Source organism: Capricornis sumatraensis, chromosome 7 (genome assembly GCF_032405125.1).
Source record: "Capricornis sumatraensis isolate serow.1 chromosome 7, serow.2, whole genome shotgun sequence".
In the NCBI taxonomy this organism is placed as follows: Eukaryota; Metazoa; Chordata; class Mammalia; order Artiodactyla; family Bovidae; genus Capricornis; species Capricornis sumatraensis.
This window is the reverse complement of record NC_091075.1, coordinates 94,466,994-94,479,020: the sequence shown is the minus strand read 5'-3', so window position 1 is coordinate 94,479,020 and position 12,027 is coordinate 94,466,994. Positions and strand designations below refer to the sequence as shown.

Here is a 12,027-nt window from a genome sequence, read left to right as displayed (position 1 = left end):
CTCTTCCTGTAGGCACTCCAGACTTACCTCAAGACTCCTCACTGAAATACAGCAAACACTTTTTCACCAGAGTTAAAAATTAAAATGTGACTGCAAACAAGGAGTAGCATTCGTTAATATTTTTATTTTGAGTTGTAATCTATTACTTCAAAAAGATTCACTTCAAAAGACATCCAATGGATGTTGGCTTACCAGTAAAAAAGTAAGTCATCACTGTATGAGTTATAATACAGGATACACAATAAGTTATATTTACATGCAATGACTAGACTATCACACACATGGTAAAAAAATACAGTATTTTATGTACATTTTTAAAGATTTACACTTTCATATACAGTTTATAAAGTTTAAAAAAGTTCTCTGTACAAAATTTCATGTGTACAGAGTTTATAAATCCCTTTTCTTATGGCTGTACCACCACACAAATATGCTTAAAACTATAATACTACACATACTTGGGTTTCTTTTTTACAGTTCATATTCTTGGCACCCATATACAATACCATTATTTTTGAAATGTGAATTACAAAGGAAATAAGACATAAACATGCAGACTCCTCTAATAGAAGAAAATGAGATAAAATGTGCTACCAGATCAACATTTATCCATTCCACAGTCGCCTAGTTCTGTTCAACCTGCTGCACTGCTTTCATACAAGTACATGCAAAACTAGCAGATTATGGAGTGCTTTAAAAACATTAAAATAATACTATAGTCTGACAATACTTAAGCATTAGGAATGCAACTATCCAACTACTCTAGTCTGCTGCTTATTCTGCTTTGGCAGAAACCTCAAAGAAATGAAGATACTATACACACTAAAATCACAGAAATGTCAATATTCTAACTCCTACTAAATTTCTAAAGTCTGCATCAGAGTACACTGATCATTTAAAAGACAAAAACAACCGAAAAGGTGTTTGACAATTAAGAGTATATTCTCTGCTCTGAGAATGGGGGGGAGGGAGAGACCTAAGATAAACCATTAAAGGATCAGCCATCGTACCTGCTAAGGCAGCACTTTCACACTCCCAATCTGTTTCCATAAAGACACCTGAAAGCTTTATAAAAAGTGGACGCTACACTACTCATCTTTTAAAAATCACCTTGTAGTAAATTGAAGGTATCAGCACCTTCCCTCCTCCCCCAAGTAGCTAAAGATTAATGAGAAAAATAAAGTGCCAATGTCTAAAGTATTGTTAATTGTTTAAGAGGCACTAACCCATTTGATGGCTTAGGATTAAATATGAAAATAGGCCAGATCTGATCTGAATAATAAACAGAAGGTAGGTATTCCAGAGTCGATGCAATTCCTGCCTGGATGGGGGTGGACCAGGAAGCTACCTACTCCATTTATTGCTTTGAAACCTGTACACACACTTAAAACTCGGGCCCAGGACAATGAGATTTCTAAGATGGAAAGCACAGTGTCTGTGCCACTTTGAAGCTGAAGAAGAACGTGCACTCTTGATCCCTGTGAGGGGAGCTGCTGAGGCTCTCTTCTCCACAACTCATGTCTTCACAAGAGTCCTCGCTGAAAGGAAAAACAGAGAAGAGGATCTCATTATTTAAAACACACTCCAATGTCACACAGGCAAAATTAAACTGCTGAACAAGTAGTTCTAGTCTCAGGATTTTTACATTCAAAATTTAAGCTCTACAGAGACAAAATTTAACTTAGAAGGCCTTCCTAAAGGGAAGTCTGTTGTAACCTCCTTAGAAAATACAGATTCGCTTAAGGGGTTTAAACTAATTACCTCTTGCCAAACTAATATTCTTGTACCAAGTAATGCTAACTAGAATTCTAAAGTATTTTAAGTATTTTAAATCCAATGAAAAGTGAAGTGAAAGTATTAAGTGGCTCAGTTGTGTCTGACTCTTTGCGACCCCATGGATTGTAGCCTGCCAGGCTCCTCTGTCCATGGAATTCTCCAGGCAAGAATACTGGAGTGGGTAGCCATTCCCTTTTTCAGGGGATCTTCCCAACCCAGGGATCAAACCCAGGTCTCCTTTACTGCAGGCAGATTCTCTACCATCTGAGCCACCAGGGAAGCCCTTAAATCCAATAAACACAGACTAATGACAAAGTCCTATCACATGTCTTTCTCGCATCAATAATCAGTGATCTTCTCAAATAACAAACCAAGAGACCAACAAGCTATTAAAATGGTACTTCTGGTCTTTTACTCCCTACGGCATAAAATGGTCAAATTTAATAAAATTAAGTTCACTTACTAACAAAAATAAATTCTGAACAAGACAAAGGCATCTGACAAAACTAAAAATATCCCCAGAACTCGGCTGCATCAGTGATGGCAGTTCCCTTTAGTTTCCAGTCATTTAACCCACAGCCTCTTCCCACAGTACCATTTTAGGAATTCATACTAATGTTAAAAAGTCCAGAATGCCATTTGCTTGTTTTCTAACTAAACTGAATTTCAAAGAGCAAGGGAGATGGGAAACAACCAGTTTTTAATAAGGGAGGAATAAAATAAGTCAGAGAACAACAAATACAGCATGATGTCACCTATATGTAGAATCTAAAAACAAAAACCAGAACTCACAGATGCAGAGAACAGATGGGTGGTTGCCGGGGGTGAGGGGAGAGGGTGGTAGGTGACGGTGGCCAAAAGGTTACATGCTTTCAGTTGTTAAGCCCTGGGAGGTAATGATGCATAGGATGCTGGTTTCTGTTGTTTTTTAATAAAGTTGGGGGGGAGGGGGTGTATACGTCCCACCTATTACCTATAAAAACTACTACTGGTTAATTTTCTCACCCGAAGAAATGATGCCATTAGAGGTGTGGGCTCTGATATACAAAAATCAGTCTTAGTCTGGGGAAGTCTAATTAGTCAAGGAACCTGCTTACCTTTCACTTTCATCAAAACACCCCCCCTCTGGTATTGTTGGCAGCTCAGGAACACTGTAATAGCTGTTGTGGAGGTTCTGGGCTGTGCGCCTTGAAACGATCCAAACCAGCTTCTTCAGATCTGGTTTGCAACATTCAGGAGAAGAATATTCGGCTAGGCATTTAGAAACTAACTCCCTCCAGTAAACAAATTCGGAGTCATTCACCTGAAGAAAAAAAAAAAACATTTAACTGAAGAGGTTATGACAGCGGTTCCCAAACCTTGTTATACCTTGGACTTACTCCATGATTCTTAAAAAATACTGTGCCTGGCTCCCACCCCCGATACTTTTACTTAATTGGTATGGGGGGGGCGGTCATCCAAGATTTTTTTAAAGCTCCTCAGATGATTCTTATATGCAGTCAAAATTTGGTAACCACTGCTTCAGGCGAGGAGCACCACAGGTATAAAATACTTCCAGAGGATTCCACCTATTTTAGGAAAACACACTGCCTATAAGCAACAGGTCTGTTAATACACCAATTATCAAGTACATTTTTTGATAGTCGCAATGCAAAGGAATTTAACAGAATTTAGGTTTCTGTAACATAGCTTTAATTGGACTGCTAAAATATGCATTTATATTAAAACACCAGATATATGTGAAAGAAGAAGTTGGAAATACAAGAGAAGAGAAATTTCCCCAGACGGGCACAGTTCCTCCGCCACTGGGGAGTGCCCCAATTTATTTCAAGGAATCAATTTTCACTGAAGATTGTTTCCAAATAACAATACTATAAAAGGTTTAGCTCCAAATTAATAAATTCATCACTAAAACAATAACTGGAAGTCAGCTGTTAAAATGCTTCACACTGCATGTACCTGACCACAAACGGGTAAGGATTTTGTGTCATCCTGGCTTCCATTTCCACCGAATCCAGCCACATCTTAATCCCCTTGCAACCTGGCTTCTACCTCTCATTCTCCTGACATCACCTCCTACATGCCAACTAAGCTCCTTCAATTCTCATTACACTGGACCTCTCACCAAAATTCAATACTCTTGACCACTTCCTTCTTGAAAACCTCTTTCCCGCCTGAATGCTTGTACTTGTATACTTCACATTCCTTCACTTGGATCCTAACAGGGAAACTGCCAATACCGAAAACCCGGAGTTTTAACTGACCCCTAAGCAAGGGACTCTTAGGTTTCAACTAATATTCCTCATAAGAAATTCCTAATCTCCATCGCCAACTATAATTTAGACTGGCAAGAATCTGCTAGACACCTACCTATCAGGCAGGTATGAAAGAAAGTGAAGTTGCTCAGTCGTGTTCGACTCTTTGCAACACCATGGACTGTAGCCTACCCAGCTCCTCTGTCCATGGGATATTCCAAGCAATAGTCCTGGAGTGGATTGCCATTTCCTTCTCCAAGTACCTAAAATCATACTTCTTTGAAATTTCCCTCAATGGGGCCAATATTCTCTACACCACTAGGCCCACATCTTGGTCATCCATGACTCCGTATTTCCATGCTTGGCCTCTAAAAACTAGTTAGATGCCCTTATTCCTGCCTGTGACTAGCACCTAGACATTCTATCTACAAACCTACCCTGAACTGATTCCCAAACTTTCAGTGTCTAAGATGCTTTTTGGTACAGCCAGGGTCCCAGCCATCATGCCTCTCATGGTCTAGCCCACTTCTCTGCTAACCAAACTTTCAAGCACATCCTCTGTTTAGAGACACAGACGCTGCCTTGTGTTCAGTTCCATACTTCTCCAACCAGACTACCAGTTGAAGAAAAAGGACTGTGATTGTTTGGTTTACACCTCTTTATGATTGAAAAAACTTATTAGGCTGGCCTGACAAAGGAGTTTAAAAGCAGAAACACAGTTGATGTTATTTTGGTAATGCTACTATGGGACAATGTCTCAGTCCTACAGATGTATTGGGATGCTGTTGGTGTATTTACTGAGTTGACTTCTTAGTACGCATTTTAGAACAACGTGTGCAGGGCGACACAGACCACTGTACTACCAACTGGCAAGAGGACTAGGGAAGGGATGTCTGAATACAGAAAGAGGCTAGGCCAAGTGATCAGATTCCACTCCAGCTTAATACCGTCTGAGTTGAAGCTGCATTTGGAGAAGAACACCAACACTTAAGACACAAAGAAAAAAATGAATAAAAGTTAAGAGCCTCATAAAGTGTTAATAATGATTAAGTCACCACAGAAAAAATAAAATACCAGTAAGAAATCTGCTATAAAGAACAAGTTCTGAAGATATTTAATTTACCTTGGAATGTTTTTTAACAAGCAGGAGAATTTCCAACAATTCAATGGATTTCAAAGTTTCTACTTCCAAATTGAGAAGGCACAAAGCTAGTATGGATGGCTACAAGAAAAAAAAGTAAGAAAAATAAACATTTTTAATTCAAAATAGAAACTGAGATATATATAAGTATGAAATTAACTTACTTTTGCTTTTGAAAAGGTAAGTCGGCAGCAGCAAGCTTTCAGCTGAGCTTCTAATTTATCAAGGCTCAGTATTTCTTTCCTATACAATGAAAAGAAAGAATAAAATGTTTATTAAACTGGAAGGTATAAAAATATTCACTGGCATTCTAATTCTTTACTGTTAGTTACAGCAAAGCTAAAGTACAAAATTTTCCTTTTTAATCCCACTGACCTTTCTGAAGTATGACAAAGTACGATAGTATGGTATAAGTGCAAAAAGTTTAAGGCAGTAGTAGCTTCGAATTCATAGTGCAATTTTTCTGAAATTATTTTTTCCATCCGCTTTATGTCAGAAGCAGTACATTTACATTGGCTAATCCGGATCACGTCATGAGTAGATGGAATATTGCATTCTTCTTCAACTATTCTAGCAGCCAGCAAAAAACAACAGACTCCAATGCAAGACAAATGCTTAGGTTTCACCTGAAAAACAAGGAACCAAAGTTTCTTCCAACAACTGTCACTTTAACTTTGCAAAGCAGACACTTAAAATACTGCAGTGGGCCCCTACTCTTAAGATAGAACATGATCAAACTGCTTCCTTGTATTTACCCTTACATACAATTATACTTAACCGTTTTTACATTTTAAGCTGTCTTAACCTCCCTTTAAAAAACAGAAAAAACATTTTGAGCATTTAATTTAAATGCGGCTAAAAAAAATATTAATGCAAATTTAAAAGCTAGGTTTCTAAATACACTATTTCTAACTTACGAAACTCATAATAGTACAATCTCCCCCAAAATAAATTAAGCCTAACACCAAGAAAATATACTTCTTTGAATATAAAGTAACATACCCATCTTCTGATCTTCGTATCTATTTAAGGACCATCCTATGCCTCAGTGCAAATCTGCCCCGAGAGAGCTACTGCATCAGACGTGCAGAGTGGAGCAGATGGAAAAGCCGCCATGGACAGATGGCTGCCCTTTTCCTTTCAGTGCCCTGAAAACTGACCCAGCAGCTGACAAGAATCCTACTGGCAGAAGAATAACATTTTTCTAACAGTTACTGATCAATGTTTTTTTTAATTTATTTTTAAGTGAAGTATTGTTGAATTACAATGTTATATATATTACTGCTATTCAGCAAAGTAACTCCATCAGTATATACACATATATACGAATATACATTCTTTTTCATATTATTTCCCATTCTGGTTCATCACAGGATATAGAGTAGAGCTCCCTGTGCTACACAGTAGGGTCCTGTCATTCATCCATTTTGTAGACACCAGTTTGCATCTGCGAATTCTAAACTCCCAATCCAACCCTCTCCCGCCCCTCTGGCACCCTCCAGTCTATTCTCTTTGTCCTTAGTTCTGTTCCTGTTTCATAGACAGGTTCATTTGTGTCATATTTTAGACTCCACAAATAAGTGAAATTTTATGAGTCGCTGGTAACTGTTAATAAGACTGTGGCTCCCTGCTTTGAAAAGGTTTCTCATAGGGAAGGCGCTAGGTCACCTTTAACATACTGCTATATGGCACGTTTCAGGTGTTTAAAAATACCTAGGCTTAACAGAAACATACTGGGAAATGAAAATATGAAAACCTTATTTTGAGAGCTGTGTAGATACAAAATACCCCCCAAAAAAGTACTCTTCATTGCGTCACATCTTCAAAGAGAAGGTACGTAGGAGATACAGCAGAACCTAAGATACAATACACTGACTTTTGTAGTCTCTTAATCTGAACTAAAGATCACAACTCTGATCATTAAAAATGCTTATGTATAACAAATACATTCATTTACCAAATAGTTACTGAATCCTTTATGCTAGGTATTGTGCTGGGCACCGGGTATTAAAAAATGAAGTTGTGTTTACAAAAAGTGATTAAATACCTTCATAAGAGCCAAGAATCTGTCCAAAATATTGACAGCCAAGACAAAAGTTTCAGTGCAAGATCCAAAAAAGTTGGTTAAACTCCTCAAATCTTCGACTTTGGCATTTCTCAATCTTGGACACAAAGTGTTATCCGTCTGCAATAAAAACCAAGAACCAAAGTTTATGTCTGTCTTAGAACTAAAATGGGTAATACACACAGATTCAAAGAAGGTAATTGTTTCACTTAATCTTCAAGAATATGGGGGGCAGAGTGCTATCACTGAATCAAAGTGCTGCAGTTATTCAGATAGAAAATGTGTATACATCACCAATTTTTAAAAATATACATAATTGGGCAAATCACACAAAAAACATATATACACCATCAGACATTCAGCAACTCAATATAAAGCAAAGTGCTGCCACACTTTCAGAGGGTTACAGCAAATATAATCCAATTCCCTTGTAATGGACACATAGAAGGTTCCTTGTTTCCTTTTATTAGAAAAACCACTTAGGAGCCTACAATACCCAAGTATTGCATAGGCAAAGGGTATTTCCACAAATGATCTGCTCAATTTCCAGGGACTCTCCCACTCAGAAGATGCAGACTCGGGGTGTCACTTCTGAAGCCACACTTCCCTAGAGTTAGTATCGCTCTCGTTCTTGCTAAGAAACAAAACCAATGACGCGGTATGAAGATTTATCTTAATACTCTAAGAAGATCGATTTTGGTCTTAAGAAACTTTGCAGCCTTTAATCCAGACTCAACTAAAGTAAAAATATAAATATGTGTCTATGTGTCTACACACACACATGTATTTTTAAAGTCACCTCCCCAAGCCCAGTCAGCGGCTGCCGCAAGATATCTTTCCTGTGAACTTACCTCCGGGGTAGCCTCGATCAAGCTCAGCCCTTTTTCTCGAGGTTGGAATCTCTGTTCCTGCTCTAGGTAGAGGTTCAACAATCCGAAGAGCTGGACACCTTCGCGACCGGCCAAGTACTCTGCCCCCAAATCCTTCATCTGCAGCAAAGACACCACACACAGTTCAGTGTATCCTGGGGGTGGCAGGGGTGAGCGAGGGAGAGCACAAAAGAGCAGGGGTTAATACCTCCAGCGAGGGGCGCACCAGCACACCCCGGCGAGAAGCGGGTGAGGGGACCAGTCACGTCCAGCCGAGCCCGGCGGAATCCTCCCCCGCGGCCAGGGAGGTGTGCAAGGGGGAGGGGCCGTGGGCACGTCCGCCGGCCAGCGCAGGGCCAGGCCGGCCAGCCCCGGCCTCCCGGCCGTTTCACAAACAGGAAACTGTACCCAGGGCTGCGGTGTCCGAACGGCCCGCCCCACCTGAAGTCGTGGGGCCAGGGGCTTCTGCCCAGTGGAACGCACCCGGGGCTCCGAGAGCAGCGGATCCCTGGCGTAGGGGCTTCGCACAATGCGGGGGGATGGGGAAAGAAAGTCTCGCGACTGAACAAAGAACCGGAGGGAGGAGACTCCCGAGCCCCGCCCCTCCCGCGGAGCCCGGCTCCAGAAGCCCCTCTCGCAAGAGTCCAGCCCCCAAGCCTTTCCCAGGCGCACCGACTGCGCCTCCTCGGAACAAAACCGGAGTGCCGGAGACCTCGGTTCCAGAAAGCGCTGGGGTGGCGCGGCTCAGTCTGTCGGGGTCCGGGCAGGGGTGGGGGGCAGAAAATCCAGCCCGTTCAGTGCCCAGACAACACCTGTCCATGCCCGATTCCGCAACTGTGCGGAGACGAGGAGCTGTCAATCCAAAATCCACCCCAAAAAGTCCCCTGTGACAAAATGGGGGTGGGGGGACGCACCAAAGAACTGCCTCCAGCTTCCTAGACACTGCATGCATCCCATCAGCATCTCTCCGCTCCCGGGTGCCCACTGCCCTAGGGCTGAGGGCAGGACCGGAACCGCTCGCCAAGGCTGAGGGGTGGCCTCTCTGACATCAGTCCCCGCAGCCCCGACCAAGAACAAAGAAACTCTGCAATCCCGGCTGGGCCCACTCACCGTGCTGGAGCCGCGCCTCCACCGGCCCGCGGCGTCACGGTCGGAGGGGACTGGGTGCGGCGGGGGCGTCCGGACCAGTCTCCGAGGTCAGAGACCTGCCGCCTCAGCGGTGCCCCCGGACCGGCATCCAACCCTTCCCACCCCTGGCCACCAGCGCTTGTGGCCTCACAGCCCCGGCTTCATCCTGCTGCCCGTGCGCCCACCCTCCTGCTGGGGCGCTGCGCCGGCCCCTCTAGCCCAGGCCGACTGCGGGCTCCACCGCCGCCGCTGCAGATGCCGAAGCAAACCCCTTGTTTTTGTTTTGAGTTTCCGACGCCCCCAAGGGGGTGGGGCACGTGACTCCCCGCGGAGGGATCCGCCGCTGCCGCAGCAGTCTTAGAAAAAGAGTCCCGCCCCTAAGCGTCTGTCTCCAGTCAGCTTTGTGGCTTCCTCGACTCGCTATGGCTTTACCGAACCAATCCTCCCTCTCGGTTCCAGGGCGCAAGATGGAATTTGGGCACCGACTTTATTCGTCTATTGATCCCAAGGAGGAAAGAGAGGGAGTGTTAGACGCGAGGGGCGGAAGGAGATAGGTTCAGGCCGCATCGCACCTTTTAAAGGTCCCCGATTTGTTTTGTTTTCGCTGTTTTGAAAAGTCCGCCCAAAGTAGCCAGTTTCCTGATTGGATACTGGTGGGGCGAGCCGACTGCTGAAGCTCCGATTCAATCTCGAGTCTCGATTGGCTAACTGATTAGCCCTTGGGCCCTTTGATTGGTTGTTACCGTATCTTGCGCCTCTGTCTGCCTTGGGGGCCTTAGCAACTCTGAGGTCTGGATTGCGCATGCCTGAGTGGACCACTTCGGAGGAATTACTGACCTACCCGCGGGTCTGCGCCTTCCTTCCCGCATTTCCCTCAAGCCCCTCGCCTGCACCGGTCTGCGGAGAATCTCACGTTGGGCTGTCACCCCCCCACCCCCACCCCCATAGAGCTGAAACAGCTAGCCTTTGTGACAACCTTTTCCACCACTGGAGGATTTTTCTCCGTTCCTTCTTTGTTTTGTCCTTCAGGTCCATTTTGCATCAGTAAAATTATTGTAAAAATTGTCAGTATTTACTAGTAAAATGCTATCATCTTTGATTTAAAGTTTTCCTAGCAAAAGAAAAAAAGAAAAAGATGTGTAAAACAGGATTGGCTCTTTTTAGAGTTGTTGAAACTGGGTGATGGATACAAGAGGGTTTGTTATACTAGTCTTTCTACTTGTGTGTACCTTGAAATTTTCCTGTAATAAAAATAAATATTCAGTGAAAGGACTTAAAAAGTTACCTATGGACATTGATGGTGGCAGGCAATTGTCTTAATAATAGCACACCTCCTGAGGTTGTACTGTTGTTTTAATGAAGACTTGGAGAGGCTTCTTGGTCCTTGATCACCTGTAAATTATCATTTATTGTCCGTTATAATTAGAGTTGTTACTAAGAGGAGACACTTCTTTTAAGGCGGGGCCAAAAAGCAAAGCAAAGAATGCCTTAGGCCTGAGAAACTTTCACACGCAGTATCTCAGAGATGTTAAGATGCTCCCCTCCAACATTTATAGTTACTTTCTTTACCTTCTCTTGCTTCCTCCCTGGCCATCTGCTCAACAGGCAAATCAGTAAATAGCACGTTCTCTTGTTCTACTCTAAATAATAATCAATTAGCCCTTAGGAAGTGATTTTTCTGCCCTTCTGTATGTTTTCTGGGAATTGTTTGGTTACTTGTAAAACATGGGAAGGCATGTGACAGATTTCACAACAGCTTGCTCTTTTTTTCCAGAGCAGCTAAGGAATTTTGGAAATAGATCCCTTTGCATATAAACCAGGACTAGACAGACGGGTCTGCAGCACAGAGCAGCTGCGGGGAGGCCAGCTCCGAGAACTAATCCTGCTATTTCAGAGTTGTAACTTTGTTCACAGTTTTGGAAAATTAATACAATTACATTGAGACATAATTTTATTTAATGTGTGTTTGATCTATGAGACTGAAAACTACTACTTTTGTCTGATATAAACTTGCTGGAAATCTATGCTGAAACAACATAAAAGAATGCATGTGACTAACATGGAAAATAGGACTAAGATTAGAATTACATATATATACATGATAGCTTGTTTTACAGTGTACAAAGAGACTCAGCAGAGAGAGAGAAAAGAGCTGGATGGAAAACATGCACCATGAAAAAGGAGAGTATGATCTCCTTGAACATGACGGAGATCGTGGACTTTTCTTCAAGTAGAAGGGCAAAGATAGAAGAGGAACATAAAATATAGAATAAGTGATATGAAGCAGGAAATGTAAATCTTCTATGTGGTAGAAGATTTTTTAAATAATAGAGAAGATATAAGACAAAAAGGAAGAGATGGAGATATTGACCTTTGCCTACATCACTGTTACAAAGGTCTACAAAATGTATAGAAATAGTATAGACAATGTATACTATTTATAATTGTGGTTTTATGTGTCTTCTAACAGGCAGCTTCTTGAATGATAAAGCTTTGTAAATGGTGTTGAATTTCCTGCTCTTTAGAGACCCTGTTCAGTATAGAAAAGACTGATCCAGTTGTCCGATGTGGAGCCTCTTGTCCATTTTAGTCCACTTATCTTTTTAAGATAAAGGAAAGCAATCATTAAAAAATAATTGATCCAGTATTAAATCTTCCTTTAAAAGAAAACCTTTTTTAAAAAATTTATTTTTAATTGAAGCATAATTGCTTTATAATATTTTGCTGGTTTCTGCAATACATCAATATGAATCAGTCATAGGTATACATATGCCCCCCTCTTTCTTGGACCTC

The 12,027-nt window shown here is 42.0% G+C and overlaps 1 protein-coding gene across 1 annotated transcript; it reads right to left on the bottom strand.

Moving 5' to 3' along the window:
• Positions 1 to 414: 414 nt before the first annotated feature.
• CCNG2 (cyclin G2) lies at positions 415 to 9,233 on the bottom strand. Its single transcript, XM_068975520.1, has 8 exons — positions 9,217 to 9,233; positions 8,089 to 8,226; positions 7,220 to 7,357; positions 5,548 to 5,798; positions 5,337 to 5,415; positions 5,155 to 5,253; positions 2,874 to 3,079; positions 415 to 1,538 (listed from the first exon to the last, which is right to left on the bottom strand). Exons 2-8 carry the CDS (start codon positions 8,224 to 8,226, stop codon positions 1,415 to 1,417), a joined length of 1,035 nt encoding a protein of 344 aa, XP_068831621.1. The 5' UTR covers positions 9,217 to 9,233; the 3' UTR covers positions 415 to 1,414.
• Positions 9,234 to 12,027: the final 2,794 nt, after the last annotated feature.